At 38.9% G+C, this 23,198-nt stretch overlaps 3 protein-coding genes across 6 annotated transcripts; 2 read left to right on the plus strand and 1 right to left on the minus strand.

Moving 5' to 3' along the window:
- Positions 1-211: 211 nt before the first annotated feature.
- Positions 212-4,095, minus strand: LOC133709936 (uncharacterized). The gene is made up of 6 exons (XM_062135896.1): positions 3,948-4,095; positions 3,745-3,856; positions 1,707-3,225; positions 1,106-1,405; positions 630-904; positions 212-496 (listed from the first exon to the last, which is right to left on the minus strand). Exons 1-6 carry the CDS (start codon positions 4,006-4,008, stop codon positions 289-291), a joined length of 2,475 nt encoding a protein of 824 aa, XP_061991880.1. The 5' UTR covers positions 4,009-4,095; the 3' UTR covers positions 212-288.
- Positions 4,096-14,748: 10,653 nt separating this feature from the next.
- LOC133712071 (serine/threonine-protein kinase Aurora-3-like) lies at positions 14,749-17,478 on the plus strand. 2 transcript variants are annotated; one of them, XR_009847139.1, is made up of 7 exons: positions 14,749-14,999; positions 15,101-15,343; positions 15,422-15,517; positions 16,356-16,570; positions 16,660-16,732; positions 16,839-16,993; positions 17,096-17,478. XR_009847139.1 is itself a non-coding variant. In XM_062138148.1 (6 exons), exons 1-6 carry the CDS (start codon positions 14,886-14,888, stop codon positions 16,938-16,940), a joined length of 843 nt encoding a protein of 280 aa, XP_061994132.1. In that variant the 5' UTR covers positions 14,749-14,885; the 3' UTR covers positions 16,941-17,478. The 2 variants fall into 2 exon arrangements, 1 of the variants encoding a protein (XP_061994132.1); XM_062138148.1 differs by having other exon boundaries at positions 16,839-17,478.
- A 3,176-nt stretch (positions 17,479-20,654) lies between these two features.
- Positions 20,655-22,986, plus strand: LOC133712885 (putative protein phosphatase 2C-like protein 44). 3 transcript variants are annotated; one of them, XM_062138995.1, is made up of 6 exons: positions 20,655-20,744; positions 20,902-20,960; positions 21,435-21,710; positions 22,163-22,421; positions 22,527-22,627; positions 22,715-22,986. In XM_062138995.1, exons 2-6 carry the CDS (start codon positions 20,928-20,930, stop codon positions 22,850-22,852), a joined length of 807 nt encoding a protein of 268 aa, XP_061994979.1. In that variant the 5' UTR covers positions 20,655-20,744; positions 20,902-20,927; the 3' UTR covers positions 22,853-22,986. The 3 variants fall into 3 exon arrangements, with proteins under 3 accessions (XP_061994979.1, XP_061994978.1, XP_061994980.1); XM_062138994.1 differs by having other exon boundaries at positions 20,728-20,744; positions 20,838-20,960; XM_062138996.1 differs by lacking the exon at positions 20,655-20,744 and having other exon boundaries at positions 20,907-20,960; positions 21,439-21,710.
- The last annotated feature ends 212 nt before the right edge of the window (positions 22,987-23,198 follow it).

Raw genomic sequence — 23,198 nt, forward strand, 5'->3', positions numbered from 1 at the left:
AATATGGGTCGGATGCGGTTTTGGCCCAAAACCGGTCCGACCCGACCCGCGCCCACTACTATGGCCTAATCTGGGACCAGTGGGACTGCATCGAAGGCACTGTTATTCGTTCTCAAATGCTTACAGTTCCGGATGCAATTCGCACTATAATCTATGGCTTGAATTTGAAAGTTAGCTACTCTAATGAATCAAAATATCAACCAAGGCTGAGGGACTATAAAGGGTGAAAGATGAGTTTTTCTTCAAGTATTTAAATATACCTTAATTGGAAGAAAAAAAAATGGAAACTCATTCAAAACATTTATCACCGTGGTATTTTGTAGCAATATTACTGAGTTCAACAGGTAGTTCACTGGTCTGCAACAATCTTTGCAAAACAGATTTGACATGAATTCTTTCATCTGGCTTACTCCAAAGAACTTGAAGGATCGGCGGAGGAAAAATAGGAGCAGGTTGAGCAATCAATCGGCCGCCATCTACTTCCATTCCATTTAACCTAGACATACAGCATAAGTAGTCATTGTCCAGATGGTGCACATAAACTTCTTTAAACTATGTAGGTTATTGTCCCTTCGGGGACATCCGATAAAATTGGAAAAAAAATAATAATAATCTATGTAGGTTATTACCTGTTGAGAATACTCAAAATATTTGGCCATTCAGCAAGCTTGAAATACACATCCAAAATGGCCTTGCCTCTCAGCTTTTGTTTGTACAGCTCCCCATAAGAACTACAAATTGATGTGATTTTTCCGGGCACCAGTTTTCTAGAAAATGCTGTATCATCAATATTGGTTATCCTTATCACTGTTGTTCTTGGCACATCAATTCTGAAGATCAATAGCTGTTTTTCTTGAACATTTATGGAATATGCTGCAATTGCTCTCTCTTTGGCATCTTCTGTCTGTAATAGGTAGTTAGACCATATTTCAGAAATTATGGTTAAAGATGTTAACACTCGTAGACAAGATACACAGATGCACATAACATTAATAGACTTCACGTGAACAACCCAGAAAAAGCTTATTTATTTATTTATTTATTTGTTTGAATAAATGATGCCTAATGATTCAGTCAACCTGGAGCCAAGGAAAAATTTCTTCACCTCAAATTCCACATAAGCAACAGAGCTTGATGAACCCAAGAAAACGCTGGATATGCCACTTCCGCAGAAAGCAAGAGCTTCTTTTAGCTGATGTGAGCTTATATCATGGGTCAACTGTTTGATCATAACTGTTCGTGTCGGATTATTTACTAACATGAGAGGAACTTCAGGATCACCAATCAGGTTGGGAATGGAAATTTTATTAGGCACATCTTCTAAAGAAGTCGCATCCACAACAACATGAGCACCCTCTATAACCAACTCGCTTTTCCTGAGAGCTTTATGCGATCCTTCCCTAGTCTGCAATAAATTTAAAGCAACGGTAATTAAAAAGATTGGTGAAGTCTGGAACGAAAACCAAATTATGGCTTAAAATGCCATAATTTAAGAAGACGCTTCTTAAGTGGCTTAAAATCCCTTTTATGTGAAATTATGCAATTGCACAAATATATGGCCTGTGCTCTTGACAGCCAGAGTATTAATAAGTTTTCATTTCAGCTAGAAAGGGAAACTCATGAACTTATGAAAGGAAGAGCCATAACTGGAAAAAGTATAAAATAAAAAAGGCGCTTGAGCCTTTACATAAGGATGTTTACATTACCTTAAAATGCACGTAACCATCTCTAAAATTGCTTCCTTCAATTAAGGGAAGTAGTTGTATCTTCATGATAGACCCACAATCGTCAAAGGCTTTAGATATAGCACTTTCCTCTACACGTTTGTGCAAAAATCTAACCAACACCTTGCTTTCTGTAGATTCTTCTTTTTGGCAGGAAGTACCTGGGATCTTATTTAAGTCTTCCTTACTAGTTTCCTTTCCCATGGCATGAACTCTCAGCGAACTCTCTTTTCTTTTTGCATCACTCTGTTGCACATTTGCGTGGCTTCGAACCTTTTTAACTGACCCTACCTTTTTTATGAGGAGACCAGTATTGTTGGGAGTGCTACAATTCTGAGATGTAATGGTTGATGATTCTCTTGGCAGCTCTTTGATGCACCCAATCAACCCATTGATGTCAAATCTATTTCCTGTATCTTCTTTACCTGTTTTATCATTTGTTTCATTTAAAAGTTCCAAAACTACATTCGAAGCCAAAGTATCACTCTTCTTACTGGTAATTACATCAGCTTTTTTACCATTCATTGTCTTCATAAACATCTTTGCTAACCCCCTCACTTGCTGGGGGCCACTAGACGATGAAGGCATTTTACCCACGTCAGAACCTGCAGTAGGTGGTTGATCAAATATCGTTCTTTTGCCAGGTTGAGGGTTTGCATTTCCAACTACAGTAGATGCATTTCCAATATCCTTTTGCAGTATCCTAGAAGGTTCACCTGGTAACTTATGTGTTAAGGAAGACAGACAATCGAAATCAGATCCAAACACGCCCACCTCAAGTTGCCTATGTGACTCAGTCTTGACTCCTGATTGACCAATATCCTTGGAAGATCTTTTCCATATTACATTGGAAGCTGCAGTTTCTGTAACCCTTTTCTCAACATCTTTATGACCACCATGCAGCCTTTTACCATTAGATGCAACCTGACCAGCTGAATTCCCCAAAGAACTTCTCCGCATTATTTGCAACAGATCACTTGTTAATTCATTTTCCCTAACACTCTCTGTCCTAACTTCAGAAACAGTCACTGCGACCTTATTCTGTGGAGAAAAAACTAAATCTGCTGAGGAGTGAATTGTATTTTTAGCCTCACCAGGTCCAGTGCTATCTAAAGATTTAGGCACCTTGACTTCGTTAGAGGCTGTAGCATCAAGCACATCAGATGAAGAGTTCTCCCCGACTATAGCAGATCTTAAACCTGTTGAAATATTCTGCTTGCAACTCTGAGAGTCTCTTATGACTTTTGGCATTAGCATACTATGATTGGGCTGGCCAATTTCAGAGTCTTGTGGACTATCCTCTGTCTTAATAACCTCAGAAACTGTCTTATCAGCAGTAGAATCAACTATCTCGACAGTGTTTTCCTTCTGAGATTGGGGAGTTCCAATCATCTTTGCTTTTAGATTAGTAAAAATGCCTCTCAGAGTAAGCCACGATTCCCCCACTTCGTTTTCAAAGTTGGTTGGATTTAGAAAGGACCCTGAATGCCTCTCCACATATCTATAAAACATTGCATATAGGAAGGCTTTAGGCTTTAGCAGGTAGAAACAATGATTGTCCATAACCTACTTGCTATCATAATACACGACGGAAGAAAATGTACCACATTATATAATGATAGAAACACCGTAATCCTCCCCCGAAAGAAACAGAACGATTACACAAAACAAAACATAAACTATGAAAAGCTTCGAACATGATGCAACTCAAATCCTAGTTTTCTCTATCTTTCCTTCCAAACTCACTACTGCTACTTCTGACTAGCCTTTACAATCCCTCTTTCTTTTCAAAATTCCCAATGTTATATCGAAAACATATCATTAACACTTGTGCTGTTATATCAATGTTGTTGCTGTTTTTTCCATTAACCTTGTAAAACTGAACAAAATCTCTACAAACAAGAAACAAAGAAACAGTCTTTTATGATTTTTAAGGTTCATACTCAAAATTTGCATTGTGGGTCACTTAGCTTTAACAGTAACAATTGATATATAAAGAGAAAATAGCAAAAGACCTCACTTGTTATCCGACACCTCCACTGTGGCTACAGCTCTTTGCTCCTCCAAGTTGGGTGGTTTCTGGGCACCACTGCTTGGTGAAGACGAACACCATCTTGTTGATTTGGGAAGCCCTGAAAATTATTCAGAAGCAAAATCAATAAAGCTTTTTCATTTTTCTAATACACGAATGCGTTGTAGAAGAAGGAGAAGTGGGTGTGTTACCAAGTTTGTGGAAATGAATGGGCGGCGGCTTTGGAAGAAGAAGGAGACGATTGAGGGTCATTTCGCCAATCTTTTCTCACTGTTTGCTAATGTGGAACAAAACGAGAGAGGGTTTTGCAGAGGTTTTTGGGAGTGAGACCCATTTTCTATTTTGGTTTCTTTTTTACTTTTTTTATTTTTTTGGGTTGTTCTTTTTTGCTTTTTGGGTTTTTGACTTGTAAAATCCCAAATAGGGATATGATATAAAAAATAATAATTCATTTAAAACTAACAGTTAAACAAGTATTTTTGAATGTGGCAGTCCAAAATATTTGAATTCAACGACTGATATTAAAATAAATAATTTACTTTAAATTTTTGTTAATTAACAAACACATTCTATTATTTCTTTTCTTTTTTTCTTTTGATCACATAACAACTGAATTACATAACAATGAGAACTTGAACAAATGAAAACTGAGTGAACCCTAGCTGAGAGAGAGCGAAGCCATAAAGCTAAGTCAGCAAGACCCATTGAGAGAGGGTTTTGTAGAGGTTTTTGGGAGTGAGACCCATTTCTATTTTGGTTTCTTTCTTTACTCAATTTTTTTTTTTTTTTTGGGTTTTTGACTTGTATAATCTCACTTTAATTCATGAACTGCAAAGTAAATAGTGATACGGTAAAAAACATCACTAAATTGTAGCTTGTTTAGTTATTTGAAATAACCGATACTGTGATGTAAATCTCACTGGTATCATAAGATAGATGGAGTGAGGAAAAATTTATCCTTTCTATTCAATTTAGTGAAAATTCTTAATTTGCCTCTGTTTAAAATTTAGTGAAAATTCTTAATTTGCCTCTGTTTAAGGAAAACGATATTGGGAGAGAAATTGTTGTGTCTTTCATTGATAATAGGAGCCTCTTTATATAGATGATTACAAGCATAGAATCAGAGTTGTACATTGGAAACATAATCGTACAATGAATAGATATCTACGAAGATATCTCCGAGAATATCTCTAATATTAATCATATTACAACATGCACAAGTAACCTAGAGTTTGAGTCAGACACATATTCTGGATATACTTCAACACTCCCCCTTGTGTCGCTCAAACGTGGTGTTTCTCTTGTTGCCTAGTCAAAAATCTTACCGAGTAACGAAAATCCAGTGGGACAAAAATAACTTCGGTCGAAGAAGAAAAAGAATACAATACACCCTTCACGTTTCAAGACCATACATATAGACATCTCCCCCTGATGACTATGGTCATGCAAGTTCGGATAACTTCCATAAACGATGCTACCAACATGTTTCTCGAAAGTGGGCAATGACTTAGTAACAAGTCTACCACACTGTCCTCAGATCAAACCTTGTTCACTTTGATCTTGAGGAGAGTTTGTTGTTGTTGATGATGCTTGGTGTTGTCGCTTTTGATGTAGCTTTACTTCATTTGTTCAATGCAAGCAGCATTATCCTCATAAATGCTGGTAGGCACATCTGTGGTAGACTTCAGACTATAATTGCTTTGAACATGCGTAATTATGGATCCAATCCATATACATTCACTAACCGCTTCGTGAAGAGCAATAATCTCTGCATGGTTAGAAGATATAGCGACTAGAGTTCGTTCTGTAGACCTCCAAGATATCGCGCTCTTGCCCATGGTAAACACTTAACCAGTTTGGGGATGACCTTTGTGTGGGTCAGAGAGGTACCCACCATCAGCAAAACCTTCCAAAACACCAATGTTGTTTTGGGATGGGGATAAAAGACGCAGGTTAGTGTTGGCGGCGTTCCTGATGTATGATGGGTCCAAATCCATCGTCTCTCTACAGGGATAGAACAAGCCCATATCACCAGTCTAATGGCGTCACGTTGGCGCAGAGCTATACTTAGCTAACAAGTTCACTACAAATGAGATGTCTGGTCTTGTGCATTGAGCTAAGTACAACAATGCGCCTATTGTACTTAAGTAGGGCAATTTTGCCTCTAGCACGTCTTCATCATCATCCTTTAGACGAAGAGGATCCTTTTCAGGATCAAGATTACAGACGATCATGGGGGTGCTTGAACGCTTGACCATGTCAAAATGCCTAAGCATTTATCAATACGATCCTCAAGTTCCAAACCGAGACATAATCGTGTTCTTCCAATATCCTTCATCTCAAACTCGGATTTCAAGTGTTCAGCAGTTTCCCTTAACACTTTAAGGGCTTCCAATGAAGATCATGTTACCAACATGAACCGCGATAGAATCGGGAACCTGTTATGGAAACGCGCGGGAATTTACATATCCCTTCCCAATCAACTAGTCGTTTTAGTGAGTGTTTCAACCTCATTGCAAACGCGCTCCATGGTCTAGAGCCACTTGACTTGGGTAAATGAAGTTCACCATGAACCTTCATGTATATTCTGTGTCTAGATCCCCATAGAGATACGTAGTGACCACATTCGTAAGCTACATGTTCAGTTATTCAGAAACTACTAAACTGACAAAATAGTGGAGTGCAATGACATCCATTACGAGAGAATATGTCTCCTCGTAGTCGATTCCAGGGCGTTTTGTGAGAAGCCTTGGGCCATAAGGCGAGATTACTATATCTTTTTCTCATCATGCTTTCTAATGAAGACCCAACAGGTTTTATGTTATGAGATGTTTGCATCACCAGCTCTATAAACCTTCATCTTCGTTAGAGAATCCAACTTAACCTAATCGCATCTTTCCATTTAGGCCAAATCTCTCTACGTTGGCATTCATTCATAAACGGAGCATGGTTCGATATCATCGGACTCAACAAACTCATGCACTATGAAATGCGCAAATACATCAGCAATCATGATGGAGTTTTTATCCCACGTCTTATATACACTAGTGTAATTTAGCACTTTATATTCTCATGAATAGGTTCTGACGTTGAGGCGTCCCCCAACGATAACCATAATCTGGAACATTCTCATGTCGATGATTAAAGGATTGAGTTGTGCCAAAGTATCCTTCGAACCCACGGGCCTCCCATGCATCCTAGCTGGGGACATGACCTGTAACGCCAAAGCGCCACTCTCTATGGCGTTGGTGTCATGCCTACCTCCGTGTAGGGTGGCGTTACGTCCTCTCGTAAGAACGTCCATCCTTGCAGGCACTTTTGTAGCAGATATGTGTGATCTTGTCACTTTAATTAACAAGGATTGAGATGAGACATATTGGGGACAGACCACGACAATTCCTGTCATTTCTGCTGAACATCTATGTTCTTATCTCCCCTTAACAATGGGAAGACTGTCTCATCAAAGTGACAATCCGCAAGATATGTAGTAAAGAGATCGCCTAGCAAAGATATTAAGTGGCGGACGATTGTTGGAGTCTCAAATCCAATATATTTGCCCATTCGTCAATGAGGACCAACCTTAGTGCGCTGTGGCGGCGCAATAGGCACATAAATGACTCACTTAAATGTGCATAAGTACGAGATACTTGTATCCAGTCACTAGCTATAACGCAGAGACAGATTCAATGGCGGTGGGTCGTAGACGAATTAACATAGCTGCATGCGATATTGCATCACCCCAAGCGGATATAGGGAGATTGGTGCGCATTATCAATATTCGGGTTACCATCATAGTCATTTCTGCAAGACCATTTGGGTGTGTACATGGGAATATAATGTCCAACATCAGTCCCAGTGATATGCAATAATCATCAAAAGTCTTCGATGTAAACTCTCTAGCATTATTAAGTCAAATTGATTGAATAGGATGATCCGGGGAGTGAGTCCGTCATCATATAATATGTGCTAGTAGTGTAGTATAAGCAGCATGACAAGTGGACAATGGCACAACACATGACCAGCTTGTTTGCGTGGCGACCAACATCATGGAATATTTAAACGTCCACAAGTTGGTTGAATTAGTCCACAAAATTCCCTCGGATTCTATGTAAGAACATAATGAGTATTTTCATATCCTTTGCATAGGACGGTCTCGGTCCTAATTTTCATAAGGAATAGGCTTTGTAGAATGAGCGAGAGGTCTTAGAAGCAACCAATAAGGATTTTGGTTGGGCATGAGCGTCCTTAACGCTATTAGAAGCAAAGTTTGGTGATTGTAGCATCATCTGGGGCACCATCACCATGATGGACACGATCCATGGAGTCATGGATATGGACTGCACCAGCCCTAGGCTGGTGGTAGACGGTGGCTGCGCCATAGGCAGCAGTGGCGGTCATACTTAGTCCAGGAATCAACCTTTGATTCGTGCTTCATTTCGCTTGAAAGAATGGATGTCCATGTGAAGTCTTTAGTAGATGGATCGTCATGCCAGGACTAGGATGACCTATCCTATCATTACAAAGTCACTATGTGTCTAAATCATAGAGATCTTCTCTCATAACTTAACTGGATTTAATAGCTCGAATAGTGGTGACATAGAGTCTACTAGAGAGACACATAAGTTTCTCTAAGATGCGCCTTTATTCGCTACCATTAGAGGTATTGCAAAGGAACTCATTTTCGTTCTCTACATGCATTTCCGCATGAAATCCGTTGGCTCGAATGGCTCACTACGGTTCGAAGTGTAGAGAGTTTCTGTGACAATAATCAAGGTGCCATTTGGCAAGAGGAATTTGGGCTATTCCATGGCCTTGAACTAATCATGATGGCCCAACCATCGTAGTCACAGAGGAATATGCTTAGAATCTCAAATGGAGTCATAATGAAAAGAACTCAAAATTTTATTCATAAGTCAACGGAGTACATCATTGTTTCTTAACCATTAAGAGAATCTAATCCAAATTCTAGCTAATTCAAAAAAATGGTAGTTGTTTGACTTCTTTCGGTAACTCTAAAATAAATATGACCAGGTGAGTAGAGAGATGTTGGTGGAGCAAAGCTCGCTTAAGTATCATTTATCCCAAAACCTTCCTAGACATCATACTCACTTTGGATGAGCCTAGTGGAAGAAAAACTAAATCAATGGCATTTACTACAACATATATGGTAATTGCCTATTACATCTCTTGGAAAAATGAAGACTTAAACAAAATTAGCGATCCATTGATCCCAGCCAGATTTGAAGTCTTCAACCCTTCACTCTAGATCACTTTCTTGATCTTCTTGTTCAACATAGTGAGCCTCTCTTGCTTCACAATATACTTTGTAGTCGGTGACAATATCTTCACGAGCTCTACAAATGTGTGCTTTGAAAGTGTCATTTGGATGGCTCTTAATGTTGGTGGCGCCACCAATATGGCCAGAGGCGTTGCCTCCCTGTCTCTTTCCACGTTGACCTCTTTGGTTCCGTGTTCACCTATTTTGGCACTTGCCTTCTTCATTAGAGAGAGAATATGGACCAAAACGCCCAGAAATGTCCCTAGATTTAGGGTTTCACTCTTGGCGCCCTCCCTTAAGGGCGCGGTTATAATTGGACTCCAGAATATGCTCTATTCCCACAGGCCTCGAATTATAGTTCTTCACAAGGATGTTGTCATGCTTTTCAGCAACATTCATAGCTCCAATGTGCTCATGAAACCTTGTGATCTGTCCTGCAGTAACATCGATTAGATAGTTCTTAGCAACTATCAAAGCAGAGACGGGGAAGGTAGAGAGAGTCTTCTCAATCAACATCGCATATGTGATATCTTTTCCACAGAATTACATCAAGGATTTAATGCGAAGTGCTTCCGAGTTGTAGTCAAGAACTGACTTGAAATCACAGAAGCGGAGGCTATGCCATCTCACTTCTAGGTATGGAAGCAGGGAGCCACGGACGTTGCCAAATCTTTCTTCGAGTGAGACCCACAGCTTTCCGGGGTCTTCTTCATTTATATACTTGTACTGGAGCGAATCATCCATATGACGAGTCATTAGGATGATGGCTTTCGCCTTACTTGCCTCCAAGGCTGCTCTATTTGCTTCCAAAGCTTGAGCTTGCTCAACAGTTAGCACATCCTGGCTAGGCTCAAGAATCATATCCAGGATTCCATCGGCCTTGAGATGCTGGTGGACATCATGAACCCACTTGTGATATCCAGAGCCAGTTGTTCCCAATGGAGCGAAGTCCAGTTTATTCAGGTTACTCATCCTGAAAGAGAAAAAGAAAAATGGTTAGTTAATTTCAAAACGGAAAAAGCTACCATTAAAACAAAAGAAATTTCTGAGCGTAATCGCTCCCAAGAAATTAGGAATTTATGAGCGTAATCGCTCCCAAGAAATTTGATTCCAAGAGGTATTGGATTAGATCGAAACAATGATGCGTTTGTGGTCGATCATAACTTCTCAACAAACTCTAAGTTTGGAGGACTCTACAAGCTCCAAGCTTGAAGTGAGCATGAACCCCACAGTTCGGCTTATGGTCTCCTTTATGAAGAAGAAAGGGGAGTAGAAGAAGGGAGGTTGCAAGTCCCCGAGAAAAAAGAAAAGAAATTGAAAGTACTTCAAAGTGGGAACTTTAATGAAAAGTTACCTTGAAATAGACAAATGGGGGGTCGCCAGAGCTTTTTGGCCGAAATTTGGCCGGAAAAAGGTGCTTCTGGCCAGTGGTGGCCAGAACTAGTCAGTAGTGGCTGGAATTACCCTAAAAACTTTCCTGTCCTATTTTTCTGCCTGCGGTCCAGTCAGTCAAGCGGCCAATTCGGCAGGTTTTAGACCGGTTCTTGGAATGATCTGACCGGTTCTAGAATCGTGAGATCGAGGCGCTGCTGCTGACAAAATTTTGTGGCAATCGAAGGTCCAGAAGGCAGTGAACCGACGGAGGTTTTGCTGGGGGCGGTTTGGAGCTTCCGGTGGCCGATTCGGTAGGTTTTCAGCCCGTTCTGGTGGTTCTGCTACCGGTTTTGGATTACTGGGGTCGAGGGCTTTAAGTTGTGTGGCGGAGGTAGAAAGGGTTTCAAGGTTTTGTATTCGGATTTAGGGTTTTAGCTTCTTGAATAAGGGTTTGGCTGTTTGTTTCAGGGTTAGGGCTTCGTGCTGATAACGTATTTAAGGAAAACGATATTGGGAGAGAAATTGTTGTGTCTTTCATTAATAATAAGGGCCTCTTTATATAGAGGATTACAAGCATAGAATCAGAGTTGTACATGGAAGCATAATCGTACAATGAATCGATATCTAAGAAGATATATCTGAGAATATCTCTAAGATTAACCCTATTACAACTTGCACAAGTAACCTAGAGTTTGGACCAGGCTTATATTCTCGATATACTTGAACAGCCTTGACTTTTTTCTTTTTCTTTTTTCCTCTTTTTTGGTGGGTTTTGGGGGGGCGGATAGTACGAAGAATGTTTGCGTAAACAATTTTCATACATTATGATCCCCCTTAGGCATATATTCTAGTAATCAAGTACATATGGAAACCTTTCATAGCGGACCAAATCTACATTTATTTTGTACACTGTAAAGAACCGTTGGAGCAGTGTGGCTTAAATGAAACGTTCAAAATGCTGAATTCTTAATCTTAAACAACAAAAATATACAAACAAAACTAACAAGTTTTTTTTTTTTCCTCAAAACAAATAAATGATTAAGCAATATTAGTTTCTTGGAGGCGAACAATGTAAGGAACAAGTCTACCCTCAAGCCTGAAAGCGAATGGTCCACCCCACTAAGGCAACCTACCCCATCTCATTATAAGTTTATAACAATCTATAACAATAAGAATAACATTTGAATTTAATAAAAAAAAAACTAAAAAAAAAAAAAAACGATAAGAAATACACCGTTGTACAATCACATCATTTAGAGTCATCACTCGTCGAGTGCGTCCCTTGATCGTCTTTATAGTCGTCGATCGAGTTTTCTTTCTTTCGAAACCTCTTTTCATTTTCACCTGAGACCATGATATCGTAGCTGCATGCTGCATAATCAGTAGTCAAACATTGATCCTCGACTTGAAGAAACTGAGGTGCTTGGTTATCTTGATCGAGTATATGCGAGGAGGGATTTGGAAGAGGAAGAATGGGAGTTGGATTTTGAGGTAGAGGATTTACTTCAGGCATTTGACAAGTCATGACCTCGTCTTGTAAGCAGTGTGAGTCTGAGTAATGAATATAGAGAGCATTAATGCCCCCAAAGACTGCACGACCACATATGGGACATGAGTTTTCACCATCCAATCCTCCCTTATCACCGACCTTTTGGTTTGACCACATCACATCCTCGTACGATGAGCCCAAGATCTGCCCAGCCATGGTTATGGGGGGTAAATCATCACCAACTTGATGGTTTGACCACGTCAAGTCCTCGTACGATGAGTCGAAGATCTGCCCAGCCAAGGTGAAAGGTGGTAAATCCATTGAAAATTCTCTTACTTTTTGATTGATTAGTTGAACTTGATTGAATGAATTGCATAATACAATCTCGAGCTAGTGTTTTATAGAGCTAGCACTCAGAATACATGTATCTTATAAGACTAGAAAAAGAACAAAGAGGAAAGTAAATCCAATCCTAATAAAGCTAAAACAAGCAACCTAATTAACCTCAAGGAAATAAATCAAAAGCTAATGCCAAAATTATAAAATTATGAAGAAAAAAATCAGAATACTTTCCTAATTTTATTTTTTTTCAATCCGAGTAGGTTGGCTATCCTTAACAGCATTATTGTGGGCCAAAAACGGATATTATAACCCAAAAGTAGTCAACTGGAGCAACCTGAAAATGTCCGGAGATTTTCCAAGGGCGTTGAACCTACTTTTGCGGATACTTTCAATTTCTCAATAGGTAATTTTATTTATTGTCTATTAATAAAATTTTACCCCTCCTTGTGCTCCAGTCGAAAAGAAAAACTCGACTTGGAAACTTGTAAGCAAAACCACAAATTTAAAACAATATTCGTCAATGTTTCTTAATTTAAATTTTATTTACATCCCTGAGTTTTACATTTTGGGTGTATTCAATTAAAAGTCTGTGGGCACTTGATTGAGATTTTAAAGAGTCCATTTAAATCTTGTTGTATTCAATTATGATTAAAAGTTATCCATACAAATCTGGTGGTATTCAAAAGTATACGGACTTTTAAGGATTTCATTAAATGTTATATTGTTGAGAATTTTATAATGCTTTTTATACATATCAAAACTCAAAGACAATCAAGCCACTTTTCAAGTTTGGATCAGCTCAAGAGAGAGAAACCCTAGCGGCTCGAAGTCAAAGTCTAGCAACTTTCCGAAGTAGCCTGGCAGCAGCCTGCATCAACGTCGGCCACTGGTTAGGCTGATTGAGTTGCGGTTGCCAGACGGGTAGTGGTGTTTCCAAGCCCTGTTTGTGGTTCGATGGGATTGCTGGTAGGGGAGGGGGTTTGGCAGCGGTTGGTCGGTGCAATTCGTTATCACTGACGACATGGGCGATGAAGGCACGAGTTCTTGGAGAGATGCTGGTTCTCGAGGTGATAGCGGCATTCTGCAAAGCGGCTTGGTGCACTGTGCGGTTCATTTCTTGTTGGGACTGGGTTGGAAGGGTACACAAGTGCATTGGCTCGGGTGGTGGCGTCGGCGGAAGCAAGCTGGCGACTCTGGAATGGTGGCGACAGTGGTCGTGGCCGGTGTAGAGATCGTGTTGCTATTGGTGGGATGGGTTGGGCCGGGTCAACCTTTTTGGGCCTGGCCTTGGGTTGATAATCATCTTCGGGCTATGTTGGGCTGTTTCTTTTATGTCAATATTACTTTTTGTATTTCTAATAAATTGCCATTATGTTTTCGGTGGATTTTGTCCTAATTTAGTGTCTTAGTTTAGTTAGACGACAAGCACGATCAGGTCGATCGGTTTGTCTTGAGTCTATATATGCTAGTATAATCTTCTCTAGGAGCCTTTGTATAAGAACTTGTTTCATCGGACCACAATGATGTGTTTGGCGGACGGAATCAGGTAAATAGATTGCCTATGAGGTGAGGTATTTGGTTAGCATAGACTACTCAGGGTCATACTATTCTCCCCCCCCCAGTGGCCGCGATCCTCTCACTTTAACTCGTACTAAGAGGAGAATGCACCAAGTCGGCACTGGAAACAACACTCCTCACCCTGATGGCTAGGATTAGGTAGAAGCCTTGAATCAGGGAAACACGTTGAGGAAGTCCTCCACCTCTGTTCACCTCGAGCCAACCGGAAGGGAGGAGGAGTAGATCCCCACCCTCTTAGCTGTGTATTCACATCCGTAGCTCAGCCAATTGAATGCTGGTGGCCAAACCTCTTGTATGATACTAATTATCATATATCTATAAAAGTCATGTCTGCGACAAATGTTAGTAAAAACTATGTTAACTTCAAAAAAAAAAAAAAAAACATTAGCATCATGCAAAACAGAATGAAAAAGATGTACTTAGGTGTACCATTTCTGCTGGCCGGGGCAACAACAATTCTCAAAGGAAGATTCGTTAAAGACCAGGAGATAATGTTCATAAGAAAGTAATAAGAAGGTGATATGGGTTTTGAAAATCGCTTTCACATATGTGGTTTTGGTTTCAGTCTGGTTTTATCTGATTCCCTAATACTCAATCAAGGTCTCTCCTTGACATATTTAACATATGTTCGTACGTGTTTAGATGTATGCAGAAGGATATTCGAGATGTACGTTTTGTTGCATCTTGATATGAGAACTTGTTAATTTAGCTACTTCTCACCATGCAGGTTGTTGTCATGCTCTAATAGGATTGCTCATTGTCTAGCTGCGTAACCCTTTTATCTAGTTATTATGTTAATTGGTCTGTTGATCCTCGTGGAGATTTTCTTGAGGCTCTTATTGAATGTGCAACCTAATTCAGTAATTTGGCCTACATAGTTGCCAGTTTTCGTAAAAAGCCTACATAGTTGCCAATGTGCAAACACGTCAATACGGTGCGTTTCAGTAGGGCGCTCATGAAAATTCAAATTTCTCCAGATAAAAAACACACACCGTTGTGGCTTCTCAGATTTTTCAAAATCCAATCTTTCCTTTCTCTCAGTTTCTCTGGTTTTTCCAAATCCATCTCATGGCGACGAAATCCGATTCCCCAAAGAGGGAGTGGTCCCTGAACGACTTCGAGATCGGAAAGCCTCTCGGCAAAGGCAAGTTCGGGCGGGTCTACGTGGCCCGAGAAGTCAAGGTACCTCCAATTCGGATACTCTTCCAAAATCGAATCATGACTTAGGGTTTTGAAAAAATTTGGGGGAAATTTTTTTTTTTTTTTTTTTTTTTTTGATGCAGAGCAAGTACGTGGTGGCGTTGAAGGTGTTGTTCAAGAAGCAGATAAAGAAGTACAAGATTCACCACCAGCTGAAGAGAGAGATGGAGATCCAGACCAGTCTCAGACACCCCAACATTCTTCGCCTCTACGGTTGGTTCCACGACGACGAACGCATCGTCTTGATCCTCGAGTACGCCCACGGCGGCGAGCTCTATGGGCTGCTCAGGGAGAATACTCATCTCTCTGAGAAACAGACCGCCACGGTAATATTGTCTCTGCTTCTTTGTGTGTGATTTGAGTCGGAATCGAGAAATTGATCTGAATTTTTTGTGATTATTTAGTATATACTGAGCCTGGCGCAGGCTTTGGCTTATTGTCACGAGAAGCATGTGATTCATAGGGATATCAAGCCGGAAAATTTGTTGCTTGATCATGAGGTATGTGCTCTACCGTCACCATTTCTGATATTTGTTTTGGTTCGTGTTAGAGCTTGGAAGTTAAGAACAGAAGGGAAGTATCAAATTTGGGGCTGAAATGGTCACCAGTCAAGTAATTTATATACATGGTAATCTTAAGAAGATAGTAAGAACACACTCATTTAATGCTGATGTTGTGTTTGAATGGAGACTTCTTATTGAAAAGGCTTGTTTTGTTGCTTCTGTTTTTTTTTTTTTTGTCTGAGATTGAGCAAGGCCTGTGTGCCTTTATGTTTCTTTTGTATGGTGCTTTCTTGCTGCTTTGCCAAGTGGTTGTCTTGTTCTCTCTCTCGTTTTGAGCCCTTCTCTTTTCTCTGTATATTATATTCTATATTTGAATTACCAAAAACAAAAGCAATGGCATTATTTTTATTTTGCTCAGTTCATCAACTCTATAGACATTGCGCTAGAATAGACAAGAAAAGGTAGCTAAACATTTTGATTTTAGAATTAGCTTTATAGGGATGAAGTTTCTTCATGCAAGTTTGTAGGAAAGTGGTTGTTTACTATATATAAGCATATTGGTTTTTTGTCATCCTAGTCCTTGGTAATTTTTTTTGTATTCAAGAAATAGTTTGATAAAATTGTGGCTGCCTAGACACTAATTGCACTGCTATTACAACAATGCTATGTGATTTTGTTTTTAGCAAGATTGAGAATAGAGACATATTCATCAGATATTGGTTTTTTGTGCCTGCCGTTTATGCTTGGTTTCTATGCCTGCACTTATGCATTGTCACTGAACGAAGTTTCCATAGAATTGTGTTCCAATTAATCGTTTGCAAAAATATTTTTCTAGGGTCGACTGAAAATTGCAGACTTTGGATGGTCTGTACAGTCAAGCAGCAAGAGACGAACAATGTGTGGAACGTTAGATTATTTAGCACCAGAGATGGTGGAGAACAGAGCTCATGATTATGCAGTGGATAACTGGACTTTGGGAATTCTCTGCTATGAGTTTCTTTATGGCACTCCTCCATTTGAGGCTGAAAGTCAAAGAGATACTTTCAAAAGGTATGGAATGAATGTTTGTATGCTTCGGTTAGAGTGGTTCCATGACATGATCTTAACCATAAGTGGATAATGACTGCGTTTGAATACAGGATTACGAACATTGACCTGAGCTTTCCTTCTAGCCCTCAAGTTTCTGCAGAAGCTAAACATCTCATTAGCCAGGTAAGTCTTTCAGCGATAATGTTCGTAATTATTGGTGGGTATGCAGAACTTCAGTGGTTGGTATCAGTATTGGTTACCTTACTTACACAAGTTGAATTGTTTGCAGCTTCTGGTGAAGGACTCCTCTAAGAGGCTTTCTCTTCAGAAGATCATGGAACACCCTTGGATAATGAAGAATGCAGATCCTTCCGGTATCTGCAATAACTAGCTTTTCTACCTATGATGTTGGTCTACCGTAGCTTTAGGAGTTTGCAATTGGAGGTACTAGAAGTCACTTGTTCCAAGTATACAACCTTATGCTAATCTGCTCTCATATACATGCATGCTACAGAAAGTTTGAATTTTGGTATACTCTCTCATCAGACTTGAAGTAGTGGTTGTGGTAGCTGGTTCCTGAATTGTCACAAGTCCATAAGACATAACTCAGGCAGTGGGCAGCCATATCCCAGCTGATGATTCCAAGATTCTTCATAGCTATGGGGGTTCCCAGAGTGTCAACAATTTAATGTTTTGACACAGGTTCCTTTCGATGATTCAAAGATTCTTCAATTACTGGTTGCTGTATAAGTTGTGCTTCCTTCTGTTACTAATTAAAGACTGAAAAAGCTCTAGCTTTTTTAATTAGCGAAAAAGCTCTAGCTTTTTTAATTAGCCATCATTGTAACTATAATGCAAGTGACGACTTATCAAGAGAACAAGGGGATTGAAACCTTTTGCCTATAATCTCTTTCTATAGACTCATAATGCAAGTAACTATGCTCGAATTGTTGTCTTTTACAATCAAGAAACAAATAGTTTCAGGGAAGAGTGTATCACTGACTTAAATGTGCCACCTGAATCGAGCACTGTCAGTCCGTCCATTAGTTTCAGTCTGTGATGTTTCGAAAGGAGAGGAGGTTAAAATGATACGTCAAAATATATTTATTCATAATCTTAGTTACATGTTTCTGCTGCAATCCTGCAACTTTCATTTGTCTTAGATTTTTCACTTTTTATATGTAGAAGTTGATGTTTTGTAGGCAAATGTGACCAATATTATAATGAAACAGATAGATATAGTTTCTCTTTGATACTAGATAGAGTATGTAATACTCCAAAGTCCAAACACTTCTTCAAGAACATTTAGGAACTCGAGTATAATGAAAGATATAGAGGACACTAATTATGAGTGTTACCAATAATCAAGAGTAATTGAGTAAATAAGCTTTTAATTTGTTGTGACTTGTGAATATGTATACATTAGGTAGACTGATGCTTCCGCAGGGGCTGCGAATAAATTCACTGATTTTGTCAACTCATGTTGGCATGGGACATGATATGCAGGTTACAAGACAGTAAAAAAATGTCACAATAAGCTGTATGGTGAAGGGAGTAGTGGCTTTGCTGGTTCAGAATTGCTGCCACCCCACAAGTCCAGAAATTAGCTTTACTCAAGCTATGGCGAGCCAAAAATTTCTCCATGAGGTGCAAGCGTCGGTTGCGGAGAGCCCCTAGAGTGATTGAGGTTATTTGGCATCCTCCGATCATTGGGTGGGTGAAGATTAACCTGCATAGGCCATTACAGTAGCTATACTTCTGTATAGGCCAAAATGCAAGTGATACCTTTGTCAAGAGAGCAACCTCATTGAAACCTTGTTTAGATGCCATTCAGGCATTTTTTTTTTCTTCTTCTTTTGTTTTTTCCTTTTTCCAGTTCTAATTTGTCACTGTGAAACTCTCGTATTTTACAAGTAATTATCTTTCGATTTGAATCTCAATGGACGTCGATCTCTTGTTCCTGGGGACATGCCATGTGCTTTGTAGGATAATGAGAACCAAATGGTAGAACTACAAAGTCGAAATTTTTATGTCACTCTTATTTTTTATTTTTTATTTTTTTTTTAATAAATGGAGACCAAACGGCCCAGCAACAAAGAAGAGAAAAAAATACACTCTAGGAACTACTGTCCTATATGTAGGATATTCACACAAGTCATCCAACAAGAAGGAAGTAACTTGTGGAGGAGGTTGCTCCATAACATGCACTCCAATCTCAACATTCACTCCAGATTTAGAAAGCACATCAGCAACCTGATTAATCTCACGATAAATGTGGCTAACTTCACAGTGAGGAAACTGTCTAATCAAAAATTTGCAGCAATCAATAAGAGTTTTAGAATAATGTAAATCATTCACACCCTGCTTGATCATGTTAACTAGAACTTCATAATCACTTTCAACCATCAGATATAGGCATGAAAGATTATGAGCCAATCTTAATCTTAATCCAAGTGTTGCCTTGAAAGTCAAGTTTGTAATTGTGTAGAAAAGCAAATGGTCATTTTCCACATAGAAGAGAAGTTGGTCGTGTCACTTTTGACAAGGACAATTTCACAATTTCTATCCACGCCCTCTCAGATCTCAACCTCAGTGGAAGAAGAAGAAGAATAAGAATCAAAGAAAAAGACCTTTTTGCCGTCCATCACGAGTCAATATTTGTCTGATTCCATGACTTCATGGCTCGAAACAGACGGCAACAGTAACAAAATTTGTGTACTTCAAATTTTTCTTGGAAATATACCCATTGAAAATGTCAGAGTAACTTTGTTTTCTCTAGAATCTTCAAACAATTTGATCAAGCAAGCACGGAACGTTTCCAACTTCATCTTCTTCTGTTAGACATTTGATCGAGCATCTTACAGTTAATTTTTTTTCCTTCAGGGGAAGAAAAAGTTGGAAGATTGAACCAAATTTCTAATGCTACGGTGATAGACTTCACCTGTAGATACGTCGATAAATACGAAGATCCCAGGGAACTATCAACCGTATCTTGTAGTAAAAATCTATATATGGAAAGTAGAATGTCACTATTGCACTTCATTTTCATTCATTAAACTTCTTTAATTGTTGAGATCTGACCTTCTTATTGGGCAAGTAAACGTGTCTTATGGATCAAGACTTTGGCATCACCTAATGACTTAATTGCAAGACACATAAAATATCGTACGTGCCCTTAACGTTGTACATAACTCCATTGCTACTAAGCTGGTGACCAAACTGAAATTGTGACATCTAGTTGGCCTAATTCACAAACCAAATTTGCCCCAGCTAGGAATTTGCCATAAAAATCTAAGTGTGAAAATTTTTATAAACCAGTCTGAGGTTTCTTAATGGGTTATTCTGTTTTTGTCATTGAACTACCATACACTCTTCAAAATTATATCAAGTTGTGAAGAGGAAGATAAGTATGATGCATGCGAGGTGGTCTACTCAAAAAAATTGTTTCAAATATAGTGAGGGATTGTTAAAATATTAACTTTTACCAAAACGTTGATATGGTAGATATATATAAATGATCTATTTGCATAAACAATCTTTCTAGAATGATTTGAAAAATAAACGGTTGAGATTTTGACATTACGATGAAAAAATTTAAACAGGCGTGTGGAACTTGATTTATACAAGAGCAATGTCCCTTCTCGGGCATCACGCGGCTCTGCTTGGCGGTCTTGTTGGGATTTTTTTACTACACTCTTGATGTGCTAAATCTAAAAGTGACATTGTTTTATAGCTTGGAATTTAACTGTGGGGGTAGGTAATTAACTGCATTTACCTCCATACCAAGACCATATCCCTTCCATTTTGGCCTCCTAAAAGTCCAGTCCATGAACATTGTCTAAGCAAAAATAGATACTATCCTAGATTTTCTCCAAGTCATCATTAGTATTCTGACTTCTAGAAAGGAGTGAGAAGAAATTAAGAAAGATTTACTCACTTGCTGCCATAACTCAGGGACCCTAAAACAAAAAACAGGAAAGGCAGTGAGCAGTTACAAGTTTTAAATTTGTTTCTAACAGAGGATTAAAGCTAATAAATCTTATTGTTTAATGCCTTGACATCTTTTCACTATTTTACCAACAATAGGAGATGCTGGTAATAACTAAATATCTCGGAGCTTTTAAGACTCCATAATGACTTTATATAGAATTGTAATCAGATTAGAGAGACAGTACTCGCCACCCAACTTTGCCAAGTATAGCTCTCTCTCCTCCTCTCTTTCCTTTGTAATTTGATTAAAAAAAATAATAATAATAATAATTTACCTTGCTTGTGCCTTGTGATACAGTTTCTTTCTTCTTTTTCCCTTTTTCTGTATTTGCCTGAATGTGATTATTTTGTTGATATGGCAGATAATCATAACATTTCAGGCAAATTCATGGGTCTCAAAGATTTTCATCTCAAGTTTAAGGTACACCCTTTTTCCCCCATGTCTCATTTTCATTTTCATATGTACATATATGTACACACTTTTCTCATATTGGATTGATCAGAGTGTTCTGGTTTCTCTGTTTTTTGGGTTCTGTTTGATATAGTGGTTAGAATTTTTAGGAGGGCAGTTATGTTTGGAAGATGGAGAAACCTAGAAACAAAGGTTATTATCAAAAACCATGATAGTCCCAGAATCAAAGTTTGATTCTTTTTTTCTGGGTTTTGGTTCTTCATTAAGATAATGCATATTATCACCTTTTTAAATCCGAAAGTTGTTTGCTTCTATGCACATGAACACTATTAACATTCAAGTTTCACAAAAAAAGTTCTGGGTTTTTGTTCTTTCTGATACATAATGCACCAGAAATTTATGTACTAGTTTATATAGAACACATGAAATTTTTCTGGATCAATCAGAATTGTAAAGTGCTCATGTTTATATGTTCTGTTTCAGCAAGGCTTTCAGCTGAGGCGAATTCTCAAGATAAAAACTGGGGTTAAGAAGAAAGAGGCTAATTTTACTACAAAACCTTCATGGATGATGCCAGCAGTCTCACATGGGCATCATGTGGTTGAGGGTTATGATGAATTCGACTGTGACTATGTTGTGGCTCAGAGAGAGCAGATTGAAGAGCTTGAGGTGTGGCTTTTCGGAGTTTCCGATCCTCGGATTGGGGACGGAATTACCAAGTACATGCAGGCACATCTGTTTGATAAGAAGCCCAAAGAGGTAGGTGACCTTTCCTCACACCAACTATTTGCCTTTAATTTCAGCACAGTTTCAAGTTATGACAATTCTTTTCATCAAGCAATCTCTTCACTGGTCACCTAGTTATTACAATTTTGAATTGACCCTATTTGACTAAGAAGGCCTAGTATATAGCTTACGAAATTGAATATGGGTAAAGTTACCAGGTATTTCATTGAACATCTTGTCTTCTAAAAAAACCCTTGTAAAGAAGAAACTATGGGGGTTAAGATGTTAGGTTTTACTCAATGGGAGGAGCTACAATTAATAAAATAAAAGTGTGGTTAGCATGAGTTCCAATGTCAATTCACTCAATTGTGTAGACCCCTGGTTATATGTTGCTTGAAACCAATGTTACAGCTATATTTAACTTGATGCATGCAAAGACAAGTTTCATACTCCTCAAAATTTTGATGTCATATTCTTCTGTGCAGTCTATCATAAAGGGAAAGAGCAACGAGACGATGAGAAAAGCATATCTTGATGCTAAAGCAAAGGTTAGAGACGCCCAGGGAACAGAGGAGACAAATGGAGTCGGTTCAGTTTCGGCAATGGTGATCAATGGTGAAAAGCTAGTATTAGCGAATATGGGAGACTACAGAGCAATTGTTTGCAGAGAGGGTTTGGCTCATGAAATAGGCATTAGGCACAAGCAATCACCCAAAATGAGTTGGACACACAGACTCTTTAAAGGTATGTAGATGGTACTTCACCTTTGCATTTATAGGATTGTGGTTGCTTAAGTTATGCAAATACTTTTACTAGTTCACATTCTCATGTATCATACTGGCAATGCAGCAAACAATAAGCAATCTAAAAGCTCAGATCTTGTTGTTGGGGCCGAAAAGATTGAGAACGATATTGAATTTGTCATTTTAGCAAGCAGTGGCATATGGGAGGTAAGATGTGCATTTGGTATCTCACTTCTCAAAATGTTCTAGCTAGCTAGCTTACATGTAACTCATCGACTCTGGCATGTGTTTCAGGTGATGAAGTATCAAGAGGCTGTGAATCTCATAAGGCGCGTTGAAAATCCAGAAATAGCTGCCGAGTGTTTGGCAAGTGAAGCTTCAAATAGAATGAGCAGAAGCAACATTTCTTGCTTGGTCATTCGATTTGATTGACATATCATTTCTTAATTCGCGTTGTCTTTGTTCATATGGGACGAGATACACAGTTTTTATTCCATGGGTGCAAAACAGGTCTGAATTAGTAATGGAGCATGCGATGAGACGCATGTTGGATACATTGGAACAGATACCAAGTTTATTCTATGTTCAACTCTCTCTATGGGGAGTGGGAAAATAGATTTTAGGATGAGGGTCCTCTCTCTAGGCAGCGAACATGTAATGTTGCTAGTTCGAACCATACATTCAAATAGAACATAATAGTCAAACAAACGAGATGATTAATCTCGTAAATTATACCTGTTTAAGAGGGTGACCATCGAAATGTTATTGGAGGAGCAAA

This window comes from Rosa rugosa, chromosome 5, assembly GCF_958449725.1.
Source record: "Rosa rugosa chromosome 5, drRosRugo1.1, whole genome shotgun sequence".
Classification (NCBI taxonomy): Eukaryota; Viridiplantae; Streptophyta; class Magnoliopsida; order Rosales; family Rosaceae; genus Rosa; species Rosa rugosa.